Source organism: Glycine max, chromosome 14 (genome assembly GCF_000004515.6).
Source record: "Glycine max cultivar Williams 82 chromosome 14, Glycine_max_v4.0, whole genome shotgun sequence".
NCBI classification, from domain to species: Eukaryota; Viridiplantae; Streptophyta; class Magnoliopsida; order Fabales; family Fabaceae; genus Glycine; species Glycine max.
Window position 1 is genome coordinate 43,570,370 of NC_038250.2, and position 25,001 is coordinate 43,595,370.

Consider the following 25,001-nt stretch of genomic DNA (forward strand, 5'->3'; position numbering starts at 1 on the left):
GAACAAGTAAATGCTGAAAATATCTTATAAACTATTAAATATTTACATAAACTAAATCTAACTTTTAAAAGAAAATTTGAAAACCCAAAATCTAACATGTTTCGTATCAACAAATCATTAGCATCATTTTCTTATTCATAAACATCTACCATTATTTGTTTGTAATTGACTTTTTGTTCAGACTAATTACAATTATTTCTCTTTCTATAGTTTCTAACATACACCCCAACCCCATTAGTAGTATTCACTGTTCCATTGATTCCATATGATTGAACCATTTTTAAGTCAGAAAACAACAACAGCAGAACGTAACAAACAAAGAAAGAAACAAGCACAATATCTCTCGAATCGCACAAAAGAGAAGAAAGAAATTAAGAAAGAAGCAGCACCTGTTATGCTCCCTGCTACACCCACCCTGTTTTCAGAAAGTGGCCTTTTTTGCTGAAAAAAACGGTAACCCAAACCTCTTCTCTGTATTATCCCACAATTTCTCCCAAAATGAGGGAGAAATCCTCTCCCAACTGATTCAAACAGTTACCCTATCCAACCAACATTGCCATCTGTTCACAAAAACACTATCATTTCATTTCCCATTCTTTTCTATTCATATTCCTATGTTTCCACTTCTATCTATTCCCGTTTCTTCTCATTCAAAACCGTGTGGCTCAAATTTGAATCCTCTTTCTCTTCCTTCCTCTTTGTCTTTTTACTTCGTCCTTCTTTCTTCTTCTTCTTTTTTTTTTTTTTTGGGTTTGATCAAAATATATCCGAGAAAAACGCCATGAGAAATGAAGAACTAGGAACTTGGTTGAACGGGTTTTCCAACAACAACAGCATCCTTCACCGTGGCCACGTCACCTCACCACCACAACCTCAACCTTCTTCGAGTGTTTTCTCCATGATCCATGATGATGGTGTTGATATTGATGCGATGCTGTGTAGTGATTTTGCTAGAATGAGTGTTTTTCACGAACTAGGGAATGTTGGTGCCAAAACCAGAGGATATGGTGCTAATGTTATGGATTCATCATACCCACATGCATTCTTAAACTCACACTCACCTTGTTCTTTTGATGCACATGCACATGTTCATGAAGAAATGGGTACCCCATTACCTACTTGGGGTGTTTCAGTTCCTTCTGATGTGAAGGGACACACTTTTGGACCCCCAATGGAGTCTTCTTCTCATACCCAAAGGAGCAACACTTGCTATGGGCACGTTCCACTGCAAAACCCATTTCATGCTACAAGGCCTTTTGTAGTGGATTGTGATGTGAAAAAACCCATTGTGTTCTCTCAAAGTCAAACCATGATGCAACCAAAGATTGCTATGAATGTAAACACGCCATCATCACATTGTTTCCCTGCAGCAAAAGAAAGAGGAACAACAAGTGTAGCTGTAACCACCAATGGTGATTTTTCTCACTCTAGAGGGAACACTTTGGGGTTTCAATTTGACGGTGGTTTTGTCCTACAAGAGAAGAATGTAAAATGCTATGCTGGTAGAGGGTGTCATTCTTTGTGGGGTTGCAAAGAGAGTTTACCTTTACTAGTTCAACAAGCAGTGGGAGAGGAACTTCCTCAACTCATTCCTCCTCGTGTTGCTCCCACTAGACATGAAAAGAATGGCATTCTCGCCAGCGATGTTTCGCTTTCTCTGCGGCCATTGTTGTACAATTTTAGTCCTTTGTCTAAGTTCCATGGCTACATTTACTACCTGGCTAAGCACCAGAACGGTTGCCGCTTCCTGCAGAGGATGATTGATGAGGGCACCTCTGAACATGTGCTAATAGTGTTCAATGGAGTCATAGATGATGTTGTTGAGCTTATGGTGGACCCTTTTGGCAACTACCTTGTGCAGAAGTTGCTTGATGTGGGCGGAGATGATGAAAGGTTGCAGGTTGTGTCAATGTTGACAAAAGAACCAGGGCAGCTAATCAAAACCTCTTTGAATATACACGGGTATATGCATCCTTCTGTTGAACTGAAAGATTGTTCTTTTTTTCTTTTTCTATATCATAATGAACATGTTTTCTTTTTCTTTTTGACATGCTGAATTTGATAGTGTTGCTGTATCAGGACTCGGGTGGTTCAGAAGCTGATCACGACTGTCGACTCTAGAAAACAAATTGCAATGCTTATGTCTGCTATTCAATCTGGTTTTCTTGCTCTTATTAAGGATCTAAATGGGAATCATGTCATACAGCGTTGCTTGCAATACTTTAGCTGTAAAGATAATGAGGTATAACACTTATCTCTTTTGCTTGCAATTTTATTGTAGGTTTATTTTCCCATTATTCACTAACTTCAACAGTACATAGCCATATAGTTATTCCATACTATTCAGTTAAATTTATAAGAGAACAAGAACAACCATTAGCTGTCCACTTTACAATTTTGTTCTAAGCTGTATGAAGGTATCATTACACATGATGACACAAAATGGTCTTTAGTCAACACTGCTTAGAGCAGAGGGCATTCCTGTTTTATTAATGTTTCATAAATTGGTTTATTCATGGTTTTGTGAAGCGTTGGCTTCTTATAGTGTGAGCTCTCCTGCCTCTTTTGGTCATTTGGTGTCAACCAGATGAAATATATTTCACAAAAGGGTCTTAAATCTTACACCTTGTTGAAACTTTTTTAATTGCATGGTAATCTCCCAGTCTATTTTATGCACACTACTTCAGAATATCCTGACTTTTCAAACTAATTTCATTATTCAGCAGTTTCTAAATTTGCTGGATACTTCATCTCTGGGATTTTCATATTTTCAAGCCTATGTTTATCTCTGGTCACTTCAGAAATTTCTAAAAGGTAAGCCAACTGTGGAAGGAACAAAATTCACCATCTATTGAGGGATACTATCTTATGACCATAATGGTGAAGCATTCTATATTTGGCCAGTTAGCCTGAATATGTTCCTTATTTTCTTTCCCAATTAGGAATTCTTAAAAGGCTAACTCTCTACTATATAAGAAGCAATGGAAATAAATGTTCTGGTTGAGAATGTAATGATTATTGACCATTGACATGGGACTGAAAAAGTTAGTAATAAATTCGGGTGATCCTTTTCATTTTGTGCCAGCCTCTAATAAATTAAATTATTTGACTCATTGCCACTAAAATTTCTCTGTTTCATTTATTACTTACCACGATAAATATTAAATATAACGTAGGTACTGCAGAGTGTGACTCCTTATGGTGTTTAGTTTTTAGGTGATGGTAGAGAACCAAACTTAATGTACTCTGAAATCCTCAATGATAAAGAATTTTGAGAAGATATTCTGAAATCTTTATCGAGTTCAAATGGATATAATTATCGTAGTCTTGCATATCTTGAATTTGGTAGCCTTCTGTACTCTGGGTAACAACCTTGTTAAAAGCTACAAACAGTGAGTTTTAACAATTTCTTTATGAATGAAATTGAGTGAAGTCATTTTCTTTGAAGTAGCTAAGTGAGATAGAAACATCATTGAAATTATACTGGTGAAAGTTAGAATGTAGAGAAAAATAGAGAATCTAAAGGAAATGTGTAGTTGCTAATTCAATTGATTCAAAGAGAGCATTTTGTTGTAAACTATTATGCTTATGGTTATGATCATGGTTATTTATAAATCATAATATAAATATTATTTAGATCTTTCTAGAAATGTTTTTAATGGTGGATTTCCAAATTTCACAAGCTTGTGGACGTGCATTAACATCTGATTCATCATTTGCTTTTCCTTGAACCTACTGATTTGATTGAAACTAATTATGAAGGTTTCTCCATACTTGTTTCCCTCTATCATTTATTGCAGTTTATTTTTTATGCTGCTACAAAGTTTTGTGTGGAGATAGCTACTCATCAACATGGGTGTTGTGTATTACAACGTTGCATTGATTATTCCACCGGAAAATACCAAGATAAACTGGTAAAGGAAATATGCAGACATGGGCTTCTACTTGCTCAAGATCCATTTGGGTAATTAGCCTTTGGAATATTTGGATTTCATAATTCTTTTTCACTGCTTAATCTGAGATAACACGTAGTACTTTTGAGCAGTATCTATAATTGTTTGGAAATATACATATAATTGTTTATTATATAATGCTTCTTTTACTTGTTTGTCATAGGATTTTTTTTTTTTTAATTTATGTGAGGAAGAGATTTAGTGCATATCCTTAAATTGAATGTCTGTAGAAGTTTAATGGTGTGGGTTGGTTTGAGGTTAAAGTTAGGCTCCAAAGGAAAAGTATGTACGTGATTTGTTAAGGAGTAGGGACCTTTGGAAAGGTAGATAGGTCATGCCAGGCTTAGAATCAACTAAAAGATATAAGACTAAAATTTCTTCCGTAGATATCTCACTTCCAAAAAAGATGTAGATTAGCAGGGTTGTTTATTTTTATTTTCAAACCAAAAAATTATAAACTCGTGCAATTACATGTAGAGGTTCTTCAAATTTGTAGAACATAGGGGTACTTAAAAGCCAAGAGAGAGAGAGAGAGAGAGAGAGAATAAAAAGCCATGTGTGTGAGGAGAGACAGATCAACCAAAATATTTCGCTCATATGTATCAGTGAAACTAACAGAATTTTATTTGTTTCAGTGAAACTTTGCTAAAACATCCCTAAAAATCAAAATTAGAGAATATTCCACTCAAATGTGATACATCTTGGTTAATTAATTTTTAAAATGATTTGAGATTATTAAAATTGGAGTATATTGGATTTTTCCTTTGAAACATGCCAAAATGTTAAATTTTTTTGTTCTGCTATTTGGTGCTTAGACTAGTGTTTTTCCATAAATGATGTGTGGAATTAAATTCTTCCTGCTGATAAAGAGGTATTTCAGCTTCATTTCCTTTCCATTTGTATTCATCTGTGACAACACGAATCATACAAAAGACATTTGGAGGTTAACTCTAGTGTACAGATTCTGAACCAGGATTCTTGAAACACAGATTGCACTTGGTTATCTTTACATCTTGGGTTTATTGTTTATTTATCTCTAAAAATGTAACCTTTCAATCTCTCAATGCATTGCAGAAATTATGTTGTTCAGTATATTATAGAGATGGAGAACCCAACTGCCTCATTCAAACTGCATTCTCAGTTCAAAGGGAACTACACCAACCTCTCAATGCAAAAATATAGCAGTCATGTGGTTGAAAAATGCCTCGTGCATCTTGCAGAGATCAAGTCAAGGATAGTCCAAGAATTTTTATCTTTTCCTCACTTTGAGCAGTTGCTACAAGACCTATATGGCAACTATGTTGTTCAACGTGCTCTCGGAGTGACCAAGGTTTGAAACTAAATATACAATGAAATTCTTGCAATACATTATATAACATACTCTTTCCTAACACTATAATTTTTAGTTGAAAATTTATACGAGAATCACTACATAAAGAATTCTTGTATCTTTTTTTCTGATGCAGGGCTTTCTGCATGCATCTCTAGCTGAAGCAGTTCGCCCCTACAAAATGTTGCGCACCAGCCCTTATTGCAAAAGGGTTTTCTCGAGGAACCTGCTTAACAAGTGATGTGTGACTGGCAGCTAGCCAATAAATAAGATATGTTGTTGTGCTCACTTCATTTACTAACTACTTTTTTCCTAATTAAGAACCTCCTAGTTTTATACTTTAATGTCTTGGCCACGAGTATATGTTGTATGCATGCCTACTTGATTGTCCAAGAATCTGTGAGCCAATTCTACTAGAAACAAGTTTGTCCAAGCCTCTAATCATCCTCTGTGATCTAGGGGTCTAAAAGTTCCAATGCAAAGGCAAGTTCCAAAGCCAAATCTTGCATTATTTTGTTGATCTATGGATCTGTGATGCATGGTACATCCTAGATATGATATTACCTTTCTAGTTTCTGCATAGATATCATGTGAACATTTTCCTGCAAGTTCTATTTTGATAATATTTTGTTTCGAGTTTGGGTACTGCCTTGGAGATTTTATGGCCTTGTTGTTGGGATGAAGATGGTTTAAATTATGATTAATTTCTTCCTTTAAGTGCTGATAGTCCAAAACAAATTTATGACAATTAGATGTTTCAAATGAGAATTTTTTTTAAAATGAGAAATGAAACTATTAATAACAACCTTTAATTTAGATTACAGTTAAAAATAATAAACGGCTGATATTGCATATGGGTTAATAACAATTCAATTTTGCACCCCTATTTTTTCTTCACACCCTCCATTTTTTTAAAATTCTTCTGTCAAAATTATTCTACCCGAAAACTAATTTTGAAAAAATATTATTTTGACAGACAAATATTCTAAAAGTTGATAGATGTTCCGAAGATTAATTTCCGGAACTTATTTAACATGTTTCCATAAAATAAATTCCAAAAATATTAAATTCTAATACTTTCAAAATCTTAAGACTCATTTACTTTGAGAAAACACTTTATTTTCGTTTCCTGTTTTCACTTTTAACTACAAAATTGTCATATTTTTTTTTTCACTTTTTCAGTCTATTTCTTAATTTTAAAGATTTGTATAGAAAATAGAATAACATAATAGAAAAATGTGTTTGCTGTTTGCCTCTCAAAAAGAACTTACGAATTTTTTTTTACCAATTACCCATTAACCAGTAAATACAAACTGATGTCTTTGTAAGACTTGAGTCATATATTTTCCCGATCTTTGTGGGTTATGTCATATGTTTAAGAACCAAACCAACCTTTTATATATATATATATATATATTAATTTTTGTATTTGATTCTTAATAAATTTTTGTTTTGTATCGAGTCTTTAATAAAATAATAATTTTATTTTTAGTTATCGATATTTTTATTTTTTGATAAATTAATAAATTTTATATTTATTTCTGATAAATTGTTTTCATTTATAATTAGTCGGGACGAAAACAAAATTAATGAGAACTAAAATAAAATATGAAAGATAAAAAATAACACTAAACTCACTAATGATTTTCAAATTCTGAACCACATATATATTGCAGGATTCCATGTATGTTTGGCACACAATCAATTCTAGGGGCTTCAAAAACCCACCAAAGTGAGCCAAAGTGGTCCATTTTATTCAACATAAGAAGACAATAATTGCCAGAAAACACAACAACATTGAACCACAAAGCAGCACACTCCACACTATGTAGTACCTCTGCCACAAGTAGACACAGATACACTAAGGAATATGTCAAGCATCATCATGTCCTAAAAGCGCCACAAGCATTTTCTCATAGTCACCAGTTGTGTCCTTAACAATGGCACGTTCAAGAGGCACACTGTTCCTCATTTGACACTCATCTGCTATGATTTTCAAATCAACCTCAGCCCTTGTGGCCACCACTCTTGTAAGGGCTCCTTCATCGGTTCCTCGCTTGTTGATAGCCAACCGAACAACCTTCTCAAAGTACTTCTCCGGACTGATCAAGCACTTCACAGTTGCTCTTAGTAAAGACAGGAACTCGTCCTTTGGATCAGCCTTCAGGTTCTGCAACATTGGTTCAAAAATTGCAATTCAATCTTATCAGTTTCCATGAAACAAAGAGGGGTGGTGTCAAAACCCCAAGGCTATATACAATGTTTCATTTTGACATATTTGAAGTTTCCTAATGTAACTATTTGAAAGCGATATAAGGATGAATCATGAACTACATTACCTTGTTGATGTCTTTTCCAAATGCATCTTTGTAGTGGTTCAAAGTAGCATTAATCTGTGCTCTGCTCCTTGTGGCCAAGATCCTGATGAAGTCGTCATCATTATAAGCCTTGTTTGAAATCTTCTCATGTAGCAATTTTGCCTCAGTTTTTGCCAGGTTCAAGTTGACCTCGTCTCCTTCATAACGATAAGAACTAACCAGAGGTAGTATGAGCTAGAGAAAAAAAAATGTTAGCTAACCATTTGAAGTGAGAAAAAAGAGAAAAACTAAGATAGACTAAAGAAAACCACAAATATAGTTTAAAAAAATTCTCCATGGTCTAAATACAAACTAAAATTTCAGTAAGATTGAAAAATTATGATTCTAGATTCTACGTCTGGTCAGTTTTGTTTCTGACAGAAGGAAGTTCTAAATTATTTGACCAACAAAAGGCTTAATTGTTCCAATGAAGTTGAGGCTATTCTGCAGCCCACAGTCATTGAGATACAATTTAGTTCTCATTAGTTCTGTTCAATCCTTAATTTTTCATTGCATCACTAACACAAACAGAAAATATACTTTCAAAAAACAAACAAACTGAGCATAAAACTTTTATGTGAATTTTTGTAAAATTGTAATAATTTTAAAGATTTTTTTAAAAGACTTTTATGATTTAGATTTTAATGAATTTATAAAACATGAATTCAAAAGATTTGGAAAAACTTTATGAATTTACAATATAAATTTTAAAAAACATTCAAAATTACAAGAGTTTGTAAAAAAATAATTAATAATCTATATATTTTTCTTTTCCTCATAAAAATTCAACAAATCTTCCATTAAAAATAAATGAGTTATGCATACGTTCCTTCTTTTTGTATCATATTCAATTCAACTCGTGAGCACAGCAAATGTTATTCAATTGACAATTAAAACTAATAAATTAAGTTTTTGTTACTTACTACAAGTTTTTTCCCCTCACAAGAAATGATTGTATTTGTATTAATAAAGAAAAGTTGCATATGCCACAAGAAATATCATAAATAACCTTAGATAGAAAAGGATAGAATCCTCATGGATCAAAACATCTACATGACCACAATACATAGCAAATGTTTATATTTTAATAATAAAAAGTTGTTAAAAAAAAGAGAGAGAAACAACTCATAAGTTATTTGTGAGATTATTTGGTGTATATTTTTCATCGAAAAATTTCATGAAATCCATAATAAAAAAATAATTCATCCAAATATTTATATTTTTGAATACCAAAAACTTTTTTTAAGTGATAAATTTTTTTAATTAAATATCATTTAATTTTGTTATATTCCTTAAAAATTATAATAATCCTGATTACATACACCAATATTTGTTTATTTTATTTAAAAGTTTTGATTCAATATCGTAATATTTTTTTATAATTTTTTTAAAAAATCTTTCAAAATCCTAATCTAATACACCTCCATAATTTTAAGGAACCGAAATCTTTCTTGGCTAAATATATTTTTGAATTTCTTTTTTTAAGAATAATTTTGAATTTCTAATACATTATTTTTTATTCATTCTGTATGTTCTATTGTAAATAGTTAATTAATGAATTGTTTGGAGAACTTGCTAAGAAAATTGAAAGTTTTTACGTTTGTGTCATTGACACGGATCAATATTCTCGAGAGTTCAAAGAATAACTCCATTTGGTGCAGTTTTCAATCTCACGTCTCAAGAAAGTGTTGAAATAAATTCTTGTAATAAAACTGTAGAGACGAATATCCCTATCCTATTATTTTTTTTTCTCTGAATTCCCTATCCTGTTGATAGCACAAGTTCTTCTTCCTCAATTTTTTAAATAAAATTATATAATTTATAAACTAGAAATTATTTAATTTTTCGTTAATTAGTAGTTTAATTTGACTTTTAACATCTACAAAAAAATGACTTTTAACAATTAAGTCTATCATTAAGACATTTACTTACTTTACTTTTTAAATTGATTTGTCTAAATTTATATCAACGTTTAATTACTTCATAATTGTAGATAATTTGTGAATTTGAGTAGAAGTATTTAAAGTAAAAAATACATACTATAATTTGGAGAAGGAAAAATAAAGCAACAATTTTCTCAACTACAAAAGTACAGTAAAGGGAATCCACACCCCCCCCCCCCCCCCCCCCCCCCCAATCCTATTTATTAGATCATTTAATTGCCATGCACTATGAACTTCCTTACATATATAGGAGCTAACAACTATTTGGCAGTTTTTGGTAAACACTAAACAGAGAAAGAGAGACACCAAAATGGCCGTTGGGGGATTCTCCCTTGATGCTTCTTCAGCCAACAATGGCTTCGACGGCAAGATAACACTCTCAGTTGTCATCACATGCATCGTTGCTGCATCCAGTGGTCTAATTTTTGGATATGACATCGGAATTACAGGTATCTATTCTTATAAAATCATCTTCCTATATATTTATTTGTTTTTTACCAGATTTTTTTCACCTTTCATCATTTTTTTTTTGTTAATAAAGCCTCCCTCTAAGGTGCAAAATTTGGATTTTTTAAAAATTGGTACCAATCCATTCCTGATTTACTTTATAAAACCAGTTCAGTAATTGAATCGTTTTTATAAAGTGGACCGAACCATTTATATAAATAGATGGATTTGGGTTTTTTTTCCCCTCAAACAATTTGGATCTCTTAAGTTTGATTCAATTTGATTATTCATTTTTTTTATTCATATATAAATGGATTATTCTAAAGAATTGAATTAGATTGAACCAAACTACTTATTAAAAATAATTTGGTTATCCACATCATTTTTACAAAATGATAAATGATTTGGTTCAACTTTTTCTTCAGAATAATGTTTTTTTTTTAAAGAGGTTTGATCGGTTTTAGATCAATTTGCACCCTACTCTAAAGCACCCTAAATCAAGAACAAAGGAGTAAAAAATAGGTTACAATGTTAATTGTTATTTTCTATGATTGAATTGCTACCCTGAAACTGAATGATAAACGGTAGTACTGATTAAGAGGAAAAGGGGGTGGGGATTTGGATTTTCAAAGCCTATAACCTTTAGCAACCACAGCAATTAATGGACCAACTCGTAACCCTAATCGTCAAGCAGTGGTAATCACGGTACCGGTAACTGGTAAGTTACACTTTAACTTTGAGACGATACATCATTGTTGGTAATCAAAGCTTTTTCAAGCATGTCACTACTTCACTGTTCAAGCAAAGCGTGCTGGTTCATACGTTTATTGTGAGTTACTTGTTACTTTGCATGACCGAATTCTTACTCCCAAAAGAGAAAGACAAACTATTAGAGGAAAAGGGGGTGGGGGATTTGCATTTTTCAGGATTTGCATATTTTCTTTCACGCGGTGAACCGTTTTTCCTATTTGTCATTCTTCATCTAGATGTCAACTCAAGTTAATTTTAGTTGAAAGTAATAATATTTCTATTTTCTATTTTTTCCATTGTGTTTTTAAAAAAAATAATGATGTATATATCATGAATGATTTTTGCAAATACGTCCCGGAACTAAAGTTTGGCTCCACCTAACTTTTCTTTTATTGAATTTAATTTACAATGAATATTTCGGACTGCAAGGAGTGAAGTGTATCTAGAATCGTGCATCAAAAAATAATCAGTACTATATAATAAGGTTCCGTAACTGAGGAAAATATATTTTTTTATTGCAATTAATTTTAATTTATCTAAACATTTAAACGAATGTTTGCACCTATTTTGTAAACGTCTTGTAAAAATAACTGTTTTAAACAAGATTTTTATTTATTTTTAATGAAAATAGTGATATGAAATAATTTCAGGTGGTGTCACTACGATGAAACCATTTCTTGAAAAATTCTTCCCAGCAATATTGAAAAAGGCTGCTAGCGCAAAAACAAACGTGTATTGTGTATATGACAATCAGTTGTTGACATTATTTACGTCTTCCCTTCACCTGGCGGGGCTAGTTTCGTCTCTCTTGGCCAGCCGCGTCACGACGGCGTTAGGTCGGAGAAACACCATGATTTTTGGTGGTTGCATCTTTTTTGCCGGTGGTGCCATTAATGGTGCTGCTGAAAATATTGCTATGTTAATCTTGGGTCGTATCTTGCTTGGTCTTGGAGTCGGTTTCACAAATCAAGTAAGTAATGCTCAATTTATAAATTATATGTTACAAGTAGGTAGTAATTTTAATTTTCATTCACCACTTGGTCACTTGATCCATCTATTAAAATTTATCGGTAAGCTTTTTTTAAGAATGTATCAGTATGTTATACTACTGCTGGTTATTCACTTTTAATTAAACATATATTATTCGTATTCTTATAAATGTAATCTTATTAACTAGTGGCGAGTGTTATTATATATAATTATTTATGTAAAACATCGAGTTGTTAATTTTAAATAACTAGATCAGATTATAAATTCAGTATCCATATAAAAGTTAAGTTTTTTTTTTATAACTAATGTAGCCATATATGAAAAGATGAATCGATCGAAATTAAATTATATAAGCATCCAAAATTAACCTTGTTATCTAAGGAGATGATTAAGTCACATAATATATGCCATTGATGTTGCTACACTTATTTGTTTGAGAGAAAAGATATAGTGTATCGAAAAAATGTGCTTATCTTGATTTATTATCTAAAACAAGGTAACAAGGTAGTGTAAGAATGGTATAGTGAAAGTGGGGTGAACATAGTAATATTGTTTGTTTTTATTACAGCTTAGGATAGCAATATGTAGGATGATAAAGACAAGAAAGGGCATCCAATGGTAATAGCTAGTTGGGACAGTAGAGTTCAATTCCCATAACATAAATGCTCTTCATTCTAAATTCTAGCTAATAATAGTAGCTATTCCCCTACCTTCCCTAATAATAATAGTGGTGCTATGGGGTATTTTACAATTCAGTTTTGCATCACTAATGCACATAATGTTCGTTTCAGTGTGTAATTATAGGAGCTAACCTCCATCCCCCTTTTTCCCAATATAGATTCGCGCCACAAATGTACAAATTACATAATAATGTTGCTTTAGCTGTGCAATTAGAATACCCACCCTCTCCACTCCAGCCACATTTATCCAAAATCTTAACTGTATTTACATTCTCTTTCCTCTTTAATTACTGTGTAATCAAATAAAATCAATGGCTCATATGTTGACTGTACCAAATAGAGAGCAGAAGATAATAAAAAAATACCTCGTGCAATTGAATCCGGATCCTCTGCAACGTCTCCAAACACTTGTCCTCATGCATCACATTCTCTGCCTCCTCTCCAATTATTGTGTAATAACATGAAAGACATGAGATTGGCTGTACAATTAAAAAAACTAAAGAAAAAAAAGTTAGTAAGTTCGATCTTTATGATAAAAAATTAATTAATTAATAATATTTGCTAATAAGAAAAAAAAATAAGATACAAATATCACATTATTTTAAATATTTCACTAACATCTTTAATTTCTTTCCATTTCTTTTTCTATCATCGTAAATTTTATCCTATTGTATTTTTTTTCTCTCATTCTAGGCTATGGATAGAGATTTGGGGTCTTCAATAACCTTTTTCCAAAAAAAATTGTGGAATAACATGTACAATATGTTCTAACAAATATATGTGATTTCTTGTGTTACAATTCACAAAGGCAACGCCGGTGTACCTATCCGAAATTGCTCCTCCCAAATGGCGAGGCGCATTTAGCACTGGGTTCCAATTCTTTGTCGGCATGGGTGTGGTGGCCGCAAACTGCATAAACTATGGCACCGCACGACATCCATGGGGGTGGCGTGTGTCCCTCGGCCTCGCCACGGTCCCCGCAACCATCATCACTATTGGAGCATTCCTAATCCCTGACACCCCAAGTAGCCTAGTGGAGCGCAACCAAATACCCCAAGCCAGAAACGCTCTCCGCAAAGTGCGTGGCCCCACTGCTGATGTTGAACTCGAATTGCAACACGTGATTCAATCGTCCCAGGTTTTTTTGTTTTTATTTTTACCCATAAATGTTAATAACTAGACTGCTATTGTCGTGTCATTTACATGTAAACATTTTTTTAAAAATATTTTTATAAAATAAATTCTAAATATATATTTTTAAAACTTTTCTAGTAAGAATTACTTATAATTTTTAGTTGTTGATTCTAATCATTTAGTTATTAGTTATTATTGTCTATCATTAATAATTGTGATATATAATAGACTTTTAAAAAATACAATGAGAGAAATAATATTTGGGTTGACCGATCGCACAATCGACTCAACCCTCGTTGTTGGCCTCGGCCTTCGCCTTGTCCATGTCAACCCCTGATAGTAGCACCGTGCACGAATCCAAAGCACCCAGACCCAGAAGAGAAATCATCACACCAAAGTACTTGCACGATTACGTAACCACATAACACGTGTAGTTAGTAGTTAGCAGAATAAAACGCACGTGCAGGATATTAGTGCTGTTAGGGAGTAGTTATTCTGTTAAGAAACAGTTAGCACGGTTACGGCCGTTATACATGTAATAACTCTGTGTATATAAGCCTGCTTGAGTATGAATAATACAAGAAGGAAAAAGCTTACTCCCGTAACTAGTCCCTAGGAGGTGCCTTATCCTTGAAACTAAGGCAATCATCCCTTTCTTTTACTCTCTCTCTCTCGCGTCCTCCTCTCCCCCACTCTCGAAGCCTAACATTTGGTCCGACCTGCCGCTGCCATTGCCATGGCTGATCACGCGATCAGGAAGACGACGACGGATAGACTGGAAGACGCCATTGCTCGTCTGTCCAATAGCCAAGCCTCCCTCACCGACAAGTACACTGAGCTCTCAGGGAAAGTTGATTCGATCCTGGATCATCTTCGTCTGTGAGACGCAAACCCTAGCCACTCCAGCCCAAATGCTCAGTTCAGCCAAAGGAATCACGTCAAGCTCGATATTCCTAGGTTTGATGGACGCGACCCGCTAGGATGGATCTTCAAAATCACTCAACTGTTTGACTACCAGAACACGCCGGAAGAAGAAAGGATCACGGTGGCTTGTTTTTATCTTGACGGTGCAGCCCTAAGCTGGTATCAATGGATGTTCCGCAACGGATTCATCACTTCTTGGTCCGGGTTCCTATAGGCTCTCGAATCCAGGTTTGCACCATCATTTTATGAAGATCCAAAATGAGCACTTTTCAAATTGTCACAACGTGGAACAGTTAACGAATATCTAATTGAGTTTGAACGATTAGCCAATCGAGTAATAGGGTTGCCTTCGCCGTTCATGTTAAGCTGTTTCATCTCTGGATTGTCATCGGAGATACGTCGAGAGGTTTTAGCACTTCAACCCATCTCTCTTCCCCAGGCAACTGCGCTCGCAAAACTTCAAGAAGACAAGCTGAAAGATCGACGCCATTCTTCCAATCGTCCTAACAATTTTCCTCCTCCGCCAAACCACACTAATCATCCCAGCTCAAAACCAAAACCGCCATTTGTTCAACGAACCACAGAAGAAATCGCTTTTCGCAGAGAAAAGGGACTTTGTTATAACTGCGATGAGAAATGGAGTGCTACTCATCGTTGTAAGGGTTGAGTACTTATGTTCATCGCGGATAGCCCCTCATCAGAGATTGACGACCTAAGCCCAGAAACATCCACAACCCAGGAAGCAGAGCCCAACGACATCTCGGAGCCCATAACTGATAATACATATCCTCACATCAGTTTACACGCTCTATAAGGTTTTCCTTCATCTGAAACATTCCGTCTCTTTGGAGTAATCAACCTCGCATGCCTCACCATACTCATTGATAGTGGCAGCACACACAATTTCCTCCAGCCCCGCATAGCCCAATTCCTCCACCTTCCGGTACAGTCCACCCCACCACTACGTGTACTAGTTGGTAATGGCTCCGTCCTTGATTGCAACCAGCTTTGCCCAGATACCTCGCTATCACTCCAAGGTCATCATTTCAATGTCACCTTCCATCTGCTTCCGATAAGTGGAGCTGATGCCATTTTGGGTATTGAGTGGCTAAAACAATTTGGGCCAGTGATAACTGATTACACCTCCTTTATTATGAAGTTTAATCATTTGGGCCAAGCAATAGAGCTTCACACGGACGTCATGAACGGGCTAGAACCAGTTTCAGCGCCTCAAGTTAAACATCTTATTCGGACTGGGTCTACATCAGCGTTATTCCACTTAAGCCTTTTACCCACAAACCACCCTGACCCACCACAACATCATCTTCCTCACCCAGTTCCCGCTATAGAAGCCTTACTCCACCATTACCAACATATATTCCAGACACCACCCACTCTTCCCCCTCTGAGAGAAGTAACCCATCGCATTAATCTCCTTCCTTCGACTTCCCCGGTAAACGTATGGCCCTACAGATACTTGCACTTCCAGAAAACTGAGATAGAAAGGCAGGTCTCCGATCTCCTTTCTGCTGGCCTGATACGACCAAGCACGAGCCTGTACTCCTCCCCAGTTCTTCTAGTAAAGAAGAAGGACGACACTTGGCGGATGTGCGTTGACTATCGCACACTAAATGCAGTTACCATACGCGACCATTTTCTGATACCTACCATTGACGAGTTGCTGGATGAACTCGGTCAGGCGTCATGGTTTTCGAAGCTCGACCTAAGGCAAGGATTCCATCAGATCCTTATGCATGAGCCCGATATCGAGAAAACAACCTTTAGAACGCATCAAGGGCACTATGAGTATTGTGTTATGCCCTTCGGCTTGAGTAACGCGCCCTCCACCTTTCAAGCCGCCATGAACAACTTGCTTACACCATTCCTGTGACGCTTTGCCACGGTATTTTTCGATGATATTTTGGTATATAGCAAGTCCTTATCATCCCACATTCAACATCTATAAATGATCTTTCAAGCACTGTTACAAGGGCAGTTTTACCTAAAGCACACAAAGTGTATCTTCGCATGAAATCAGGTAGAATATTTGGGACACGTGGTTTCCGGCAGAGGAGTCGAACCAGAACCCTCCAAAGTTTAGGCCATGGTACAATGGCCTACACCAACCTCAGTTAAGGATCTCAGGGGTTTTTTGGGCCTTACTGGATTATATCGTAAGTTTATAAGAAACTATGCCTCCATAGCAACACCTCTTACTACACTATTGTGTAAAGATGCGTTCGAATGGACTGAAGATTCTCAGGCAGCTTTCGACCAACTGAAAATGGCAATGACTTGTGCACCCGTTCTCGCTCTTCCCAACTTCTCAGAACCATTTGTCGTCGAGACAGACGCATCACGAACCACCATGGGAGCTGTTTTGATGCAGAAGGGTCATCCAATAGCATTCTTCAGCAAAGTCTTTGGCCCTCGGTTGACTCATGCTTCAACATACATAAGAGAACTCTATGCCATCGTGGTCGTAGTGCGAAAATGGCGTCTATATCTCCTAGGGCGATCTTTCACCATATTGATAGATCACAAGAGCCTCCAGGAACTCATGACGCAAGTGATTCAAACCCCCGAGCAACACTATTACCTCTCTAAGTTACTTGGATTCGATTACACCATTCATTACAAGGCCGGCGTGTCTAATATCATCGCAGACGCACTATCTCGATTGCCTTCTACCTTAGGCCAGCTGCTCCTACTTTTAGTTCCCCACTTGGAATTCATCGAGGATCTCCAACGAATGTTACATGCTGAACCCGAATTCCAGGCTCTACTGTCCAAGGTTCAAGCCAACCCTTCATCCCATACTGACTATTAAATCCACAATGAGTTATTATTCTTTCAAGGGCGCATCTGGATACATAAGACTAATCCCTACATTCCCACTATCTTGCTCGAGAATCATGCTACACCGTTGGGCGGCCACACGGGTGTCGCAAAGACTACTCATTGACTTGAGTCGAGCTTCTTCTGGCACGGCCTCAAGGATGATGTTAAACGCTTCATTCGAGAATGCAAGGTTTGTCAATAAATAAAATCAAGCACTCGCCATCCGACAGGTCTTCTGCAGCCGTTACCAATTCCGACAGGGATATGGGAAGATATATCCATGGATTTTGTCACCAATTTCCCACCATCTCATGGATTCACCGTCATTCTCGTTATTGTTGATCGTTACTCAAAAGGTGTTCACTTGGGCGCACTACCCACGCACTTCTCCGCATTCAAGGTTGCAACTTTATTTCTGGACTTGGTCTGCAAACATCATGGCTTCCCTCGCAGCATCGTCTCCGATAGGGACCCCGTATTCTTAAGCTCATTCTGGCGAGAGCTTTTTCGACTCAGTGACACCCTCCTCTGCATGAGTACGGCCTACCATCCGTAGACCGATGACCAAACTGAGGTTATGAACCACGTTCTAGAACAATACCTACGTTCTTTCATTCATTCTCAACCGACAAATTGGTTTCGATACCTAGCCTTAGCAGAATGGTCATATAACACGTCGCTCCACACCAGTTCAGGATTCACTCCTTTTGAAGTGATTTACAGCAAACCGTCGCCGGCGTTACCACACTATATCCCTGGGACGACCAACAACGAGGCGGTTGAAACTCTGGTAAGCTCCAGCCAGGAGATCCACACCAAGCTTCAGCAAAGATTGATGAAAGCCCAGGCTGCCATGAAACAATAAGCAGACGCTAAGCGCGACGATATAACCTATGCAGCGGGACAATGGGTTTATGTCAAACTCAGGCCCTTCCGTCAACGATCAGTAGCAGGAACCACCCATCCAAAGCTTTCGAAGCGTTTCTTCAAACCTTTCCAAATCACGGCTCGCATAGGCCAAGTCGCGTATCGCCTTCAACTACCAGACAATGCACGTATCCATCCAGTCTTCCATTGTTCGCTTTTACGTGCTCACCACGACCCTCCACCTTTGTCATTGGATACTTGGCCTTTACACGTTGTCGGTCACAAGCCAGTACCACGACCCCTTTGCTTTCTGGACTCCAAAATTGATAACTCTACCTCCCCTCCAACTCGTTTGGTCCTTACTCAATGGGTGGGACAACCACTAGATGATACTACTTGGGAACCCTGGCCGAAATTACGCGACGCCTACCACCTTGAGGACAAGGTGGTGTTCGGGGATGGGAGTAATGATAGCAGCATCGTGCACAAATCTGAAGCACCCAGACCCAGAAGAGAAATCATCACACCAAAGTACTTGCACAATTACGTAACCACATAACACATGTAGTTAGTAGTTAGTAGAATAAAACGCACGTGCAAGATATTAGTGTTGTCAGGGAGTAGTTATTCTGTTAAGAAACAGTCAGCACGGTTACGACCGTTATACATGTAATAACTTTGTGTATATAAGCCTGCTTGAGTACGAATAATACAAGAAGGAAAAATCTTACTCCCGTAACTAGTCCCTAGGAGGTGCCTTATCCTCGAAACTAAGGCAATCATCCCTCTCTTTTACTCTCTCTCTCTCTCTCTCTCTCTCTCTCTCTCTCTCTCTCTCTCGCGTCCTCCTCTCCCCCACTCTCAAAGCCTAACAACCCCTCGTGCGCCGAGGAGATTGTGAACACTGTCATGGCGCTCTTCCTCGGCCTCCTACGCCACATGCACACACCTCCTCAACCCCTCCCCCCCCCCCATCGGCGGTGACCTCACCTTCGTCATCTTGTCAGACGACGACACCATTGGCAACACCTTGGAGTAAGAAGGTTGGGTCGTTATAGTATCCATGGAGCAGAAGGATTTCGTGGAGAACGTGGTGAAGACAATGTGGTGGGTGGTTGCGGTGCGAAAAATAGGCTCATGGAGCGGTGGTTGCGGCAACTCTTGACATCAGCAAAGGAAAGGAGGTGAAAAGGGGGAGAAGAAGAGAGTGAGGGACAAGGAGAAAGGGAGATGAGGAAGGAGAAGGTAAAGAATTTACTGACGAGAAAATGATTAGGCTTTCATGACTTGACACTTCGTCCGTCATATTATCATTTAACAGAATGAGACTAACGAAAAGTACTACAGTAAAACATAAAAAAAATGTCAAGTATGTAGATGAACAAAAGTGAATTTTAGGTAGTAAATTAAAAATGACCTATTTTTCATGCATGAAAAACATATTTAAGCTATATGTTTTTACTTACTAAATTACAATGAATTAGGGGATATCCATGTGATTTCTAATCCAAGGAAAAAAAATATAAACTAATATTTTACCACACTTAATAGAATTATGTATTTTACATAAAAAAATAGAATTATATATTTAACATATAAATCAATCAAATATAAATTATTATTTTTTGTTAATTTATCATCCAAATAAAAGATATTTTTATTTGTTTCTAAATTTTAAAATTTTATTCTATCGATATCAACTTCTTTTACTCAATTTAGGTATCAACTTATTTAATTATTGATTCGTATTATTTCTTCAGATTGAATTATCTTTGAAGATCCTTTATCATTTTTTATTTTCTTGACTATCTTTCATTCTCCAACTCTATTTAAATTAAAAAATATAGATATTAGATACTAATAATTTTCATTATTACATATAATGATTGTGAAATTATGCTCAATCAAAAGATACTATAAAGTTTAATTTTTTATCTCTGAATGTCATAATTGTCTTAAAATTTTTTTGTATGCAAATAATTGTGCACAAATTATTATGTGTGGAAATAAGTGTGAGACCAACACATAAACAAAAAATATTGGAGAACACCAAAGAATGTTATTATTTAGAATTAACAAAGATATTTATTCAAAAAGCTTAAATGAAATTTTGGTCACCCTATTTTGCTCAATCCATAATTTTGGTTCATACATTTTAAAATAGAAATATTTGTCCGCCTGTTTTAAAAAGATCTGTGATTTTAATTTTTTATTTTAAAATAAAGATATTTGGTCATTTTATTTTAATAAATTTAAAGTTTTAATCAAATCTTTAATTTTGCCTACGATTTATTTCTTTTATTTTGATACAGATAACATATTCATTTAAGGTATTAGAAAATGATTTAATTAATTATAATGTAAGAAATAAAAGAAATAAAACATAGATAAAATTGAAGATTAAACCAAAATTTAGATTTTTAAAAATATAAGAATCAAAATTATGAATTTTCTAAAATAGAAGATCAAATGTCTCTATTTTGAAATATGTGAACTAAAATTATTAATCTTTTTAAAATAAAGGAACTAAATGTCAATTTTAAAATTGAAAAACCAAAATTAGATAAAGAAAAATAAAAAAACCAAAAATTGCATTTATACCTATTTAGAATTGTGCATAAATATTTTAGTGATTTCAAATTCATTACTGACAATTACGTTTTTTATTACTTATATCTGTTAATAACCAATTAATTTAATAATAATAATAATAATAATAATAATAATAATAATAAGTATGCAGGAAAAAAATATAGCATGTATAATTATCATAAATAATCACTAATCATTTTCATTGTTATAATTATAATTTAAAAAAAATATGATTGTAATTAATTATTATAATTTCATTACAATTATTATATAATTTAAAATGAATTTTCTTTTAAAAAAATCAAATAAATTTATTAATTAAAGCTCTTGAGAATGTCATATTTAAAAATTCTTATTAAAAATATTTTCTTATGTATTACTATAGATATATTACATTATAATTATCATATAATTTAAAATAAATTCTGTTAAAAATCAAATGAATTTATCACTTAAAGTTGTCGAAAATGTATGTGTAAACATTCGTATCGAATAATATTTTTGTATGTATTATTATAGATTAATATTATCTCTGGGGAAGGATACATATGAAACTCCAACTTTTATGTTTCTCCTAAATGGTGGCAGATTTCAAAAGCCGTGAAAGGGGGAGGTTTTGGGACCATTTTTGAGGAGCAGTATCGGCCTGAGTTGGTGATGGTGTTCGCGATTCCGTTGTCTCAGCAGCTGACGGGGATCAACATTGTTGCCTTTTATGCGCCAAATCTGTTTCAGTCTGTGGGATTTGGCAGTGACTCGGCTTTACTTTCGGCTGTTATATTGGGGCTTGTCAACCTTGGTTCCATTCTTGTCTCAACTGCTGTTGTTGATCGCTTTGGTCGAAGGTTCTTGTTCATTGCAGGTGGCATTCAAATGCTTCTTTGCATGGTAATTCAATTATTTAATTAAGTTTTATTACACATACACTTGCATGTACATACATAGCTAGAGTTGAGATTGCTAAGCAGTAAGCACGTTCATTAGCTAGGTTTCTCTCTTTTTTCCTTATAAAATAAGTGAAATTATTTTTCTTATTTTAAATTAATAATTGTTACGAAAAAACATACATGCTTTTCTTGAATGAACACACAAAATTTGAAATGTACTTTTGTTATGTTTGGATCAATTCTTATTTTTAAATTAAGTGTAAATTGGTAGGTGCATTGGAAGTTTAAAAAGTTTTTTTTATTCATATATATATATATAATTTATTGAATTTTATAACATAATTATAATTAATATAAGTTTTAAAATAATTATTATAAAAATCAACAAAGTTATTATACATCTTAACTTATTATTATTGAATGATAATCCATTGAGTATAGATTATTTTCTATACATAATAATTGTCTAAAAAGTAATCACGATTGTGCTTTCAAATTGGTTGGACTGTTGGAGTATTAAAACTTTTTAGACATGAATAAAAATTAAACTGTAAAATAAGTTATGAAAAAATATTTTTATAATAAAGGGTGTTGAAAATCAAATTAATTGATATTATATCCATGATACATAAATTACTATATGTTAGAGGGATCGCTAATGTTGAAATTGATTGCATATGTTGTGAACTATTTGGTCTAGTGCTGATATATTTGAACATTGTCTGAAGATTGCTGTGGCTGTTGTGCTAGCAGTGGTGAGTGGTGTTCATGGTACAGAACACATTTCAAAGGGCAAAGCCATATTAGTACTGGTGTTATTTTGCTTCTACGCTGCAGGTTTTGGTTGGTCGTGGGGCCCTCTTTGCTGGCTAATTCCAAGTGAGATAATTCCAATGAAAATCAGATCCACTGGACAAAGCATAGCTGTGGCTGTGCAGTTCTTAACAGTATTTGTTTTATCCCAAACATTCTTGACAATGCTATGCCACTTTAAGTTTGGAGCTTTTCTCTTCTACGCGGGTTGGATTGCACTCATCACCATCTTTGTTATACTGTTCTTGCCCGAGACCAAAGGTATTCCTTTGGATTTAATGTGTGCAATATGGGGCAAACACTGGTATTGGAGCCGGTTTACTGTTAGAGGACAAGTTAACCAAGATAATTGATCTTTTAATGAATTAGTATATACTTTATAGTACATATATATGTTTGTAGGCACAAAAGAATATAATATACTTCTTATATATATATATATATATATATATATATATATATATATATATATATATATATATATATATATATATATATATATATATATATTCATCTGGTTTTCCTCACGATAAAAGAAGAACTTGTAGCTCAATGTTGACTAAATTAATATAAAAACTGTTCTTAAGTTTTTCATCACTTGCTTACATATATATTTGAAAATCTGGCTTTTGATATTGTGCAACGCTGCTTACGTACGAAAACCTCTTTGGATGATAGTCTTAAAAAGTTTTGCAAAATTATTTTCAAAAAAAAAAATTTAAGTTTTTTTTTAAATTAACATACTATTTAACCCATGTGTTCTAATTATTTGAGGACCTTTCTTGAAGTAGGTTTGGTGTTGAGCTAATTATTATATCTTGCGTTTTGAAGCTATATGCTCCAATTAATTATTGATTAATGCTATTGTGTGTGATATTTAACTTCCAATTAGATACAACTTTTGGTTTGAGCACTTATAAGTACATCTAATTATATATAACTTTTGGTTTGAGCTCTTGTTTGCATACGACTGGTTTTGTCTATTATTTAACGGAAAAGGAGAAATCTTTTTCTTTCTCTACTTATTCTGGATATAAATTCAAAATTTAAAATAATAGTTTAATTTCCCGTTTGACAAACAACACGGACATGGACATTTTATAAAATATAGGAACTAAAAAAAAATAATTTAGAGGTCTAAAAACAAAAATACCCAAATTTAGGAAATAAAAAATATATTTAATCCATTTTAAAGCAAGAAACCCCTGTCCAGTAGGTATAAACGTTCAAGTAATAATTTTAAAAATATAATAGTATTAATTATTCACTAAAAAACACTACGAATAATATAATAATTAAATAACTATAAAATTTAAAATAGTAATAATATAGGTAAAGATTTTATATAGGTAAAGATATAAATAATAATTATTATTATTATAAAATTATTAATTTTCATATTATTTTAGAAAAAAAAGCCTAAAAATTAATATATTATAAAAGATGTATTGTTTGGATAGATAGAAAAAAAAATTATTTATGCTTACTTCGATGAGTACAAACAAAAGTGAAAACAAATAAATTACATAAAAAATATTTTATACTAATTAAATAAATTGAATTTTTATTCTATTATGTTTTTCTTAATATTAAATTTTTTATTTTTAAGAAATTTAAAGAAAATAAAAGAAAGATATTGTTTTTCCTCATGTCTTACTCCCTTCGTTTTATCCGTTTTATTATAATTGTCATAAGAGAATTTTTTTTGCATCGTCATTTTAATTTTTTAATAAAGTATCAATTAGTTTTTGCAGTTATACCCTTAATATTTTTTAAAATATTACTATTGTCTTGCATCGTATTCAGTAAAACAAGTTAATTCCCTTAAAAATACACAATTGAAGTTAATTCCCTTTCACACCACTCCACTACTGTTGAATGCTTATTGCAGCGTTCCAAATCCCCACACTCCACTCCACTACTCCATTTATATTTCACGTAAAGCATTAGGAGTGATAAATGATGATTCACATAGAAACCAAGAGAGAGTATTTTTCAGCAGAAATTAGGATTAAGGTTAATTTGATAAATTTGTTACTCTGTTTCATCTATTAAATGAGTTTTCTTGGTCTGTGGTACGGAGAGAGTATCTTATAATTTGAGAAAAGAGACTATTTCCTGATAGCCTCTACAAAAATATTTCTATTTCCAATAAATTAAGCAATTTATTACTTTTCTTTTCATTTTATTTCGATCCAAATAAATCATTTATTTGCAAGAAGAGAAAAGATTATTATCACTTCTTTGCATCTGCTATATTAGTATTGATATATTTTCACAGAGATTTTAATCTCCATCTTTGTATGATGATATATTAACTTTTTAAATAAAAGCTAGCAAGCAAAAGTATCATTGCAGATCGAAGCTAAGATTCTAACCACGTTGACACTTGTACCTAAGACACTATCCATCATTTGTAGCATGCCAAGATATTATTAAAAAAAAAACGCGCGTACAAGGAAAGAGTCAAAAGCCATCTCACCAATTAAGTAA

General features: G+C 34.1%; 3 protein-coding genes across 4 annotated transcripts; 2 read left to right on the forward strand and 1 right to left on the reverse strand.

The window, feature by feature from the left end:
- Positions 1 to 248: 248 nt before the first annotated feature.
- Positions 249 to 6,182, forward strand: LOC100788865 (putative pumilio homolog 8, chloroplastic). Its single transcript, XM_003544153.5, has 5 exons — positions 249 to 1,962; positions 2,080 to 2,242; positions 3,801 to 3,964; positions 5,028 to 5,283; positions 5,420 to 6,182. The coding sequence occupies exons 1-5, from the start codon at positions 782 to 784 to the stop codon at positions 5,522 to 5,524; spliced, it is 1,869 nt and encodes a 622-aa protein (XP_003544201.1). The 5' UTR covers positions 249 to 781; the 3' UTR covers positions 5,525 to 6,182.
- A 974-nt stretch (positions 6,183 to 7,156) lies between these two features.
- On the reverse strand, positions 7,157 to 8,123 carry LOC100789394 (annexin D2-like). The gene is made up of 3 exons (XM_006596275.4): positions 8,049 to 8,123; positions 7,623 to 7,835; positions 7,157 to 7,453 (listed from the first exon to the last, which is right to left on the reverse strand). Exons 1-3 carry the CDS (start codon positions 8,121 to 8,123, stop codon positions 7,157 to 7,159), a joined length of 585 nt encoding a protein of 194 aa, XP_006596338.2.
- Positions 8,124 to 9,805: 1,682 nt separating this feature from the next.
- Positions 9,806 to 22,934, forward strand: LOC100783916 (sugar transport protein 5). Of its 2 annotated transcripts, none has more exons than XM_003544741.4 (5): positions 9,806 to 10,032; positions 11,431 to 11,750; positions 13,259 to 13,588; positions 21,397 to 21,696; positions 22,424 to 22,934. In XM_003544741.4, the coding sequence occupies exons 1-5, from the start codon at positions 9,894 to 9,896 to the stop codon at positions 22,859 to 22,861; spliced, it is 1,527 nt and encodes a 508-aa protein (XP_003544789.1). In that variant the 5' UTR covers positions 9,806 to 9,893; the 3' UTR covers positions 22,862 to 22,934. The 2 variants fall into 2 exon arrangements, with proteins under 2 accessions (XP_003544789.1, XP_006596339.1); XM_006596276.3 differs by having other exon boundaries at positions 13,259 to 13,570.
- The last annotated feature ends 2,067 nt before the right edge of the window (positions 22,935 to 25,001 follow it).

Excerpts from the sequence above, each read along its gene's own strand:
- LOC100788865 (XM_003544153.5), top strand. The coding sequence starts at position 782 with ATGAGAAATGAAGAACTAGGAACTTGGTTGAACGGGTTTTCCAACAAC. Across the intron at positions 1,963-2,079 it reads ACCTCTTTGAATATACACGG|GACTCGGGTGGTTCAGAAGC; the intron begins GTATATGCATCC and ends TTGCTGTATCAG. Across the intron at positions 3,965-5,027 it reads CTTGCTCAAGATCCATTTGG|AAATTATGTTGTTCAGTATA; the intron begins GTAATTAGCCTT and ends AATGCATTGCAG.
- LOC100789394 (XM_006596275.4), bottom strand. The coding sequence starts at position 8,123 with ATGAGAACTAAATTGTATCTCAATGACTGTGGGCTGCAGAATAGCCTC. Across the intron at positions 7,836-8,048 it reads TTGGAACAATTAAGCCTTTT|CTCATACTACCTCTGGTTAG; the intron begins GTTGGTCAAATA and ends TTTTTTCTCTAG. Across the intron at positions 7,454-7,622 it reads TTGGAAAAGACATCAACAAG|AACCTGAAGGCTGATCCAAA; the intron begins GTAATGTAGTTC and ends CCAATGTTGCAG.
- LOC100783916 (XM_003544741.4), top strand. The coding sequence starts at position 9,894 with ATGGCCGTTGGGGGATTCTCCCTTGATGCTTCTTCAGCCAACAATGGC. Across the intron at positions 13,589-21,396 it reads ACGTGATTCAATCGTCCCAG|ATTTCAAAAGCCGTGAAAGG; the intron begins GTTTTTTTGTTT and ends AAATGGTGGCAG. Across the intron at positions 21,697-22,423 it reads TTCAAATGCTTCTTTGCATG|ATTGCTGTGGCTGTTGTGCT; the intron begins GTAATTCAATTA and ends CATTGTCTGAAG.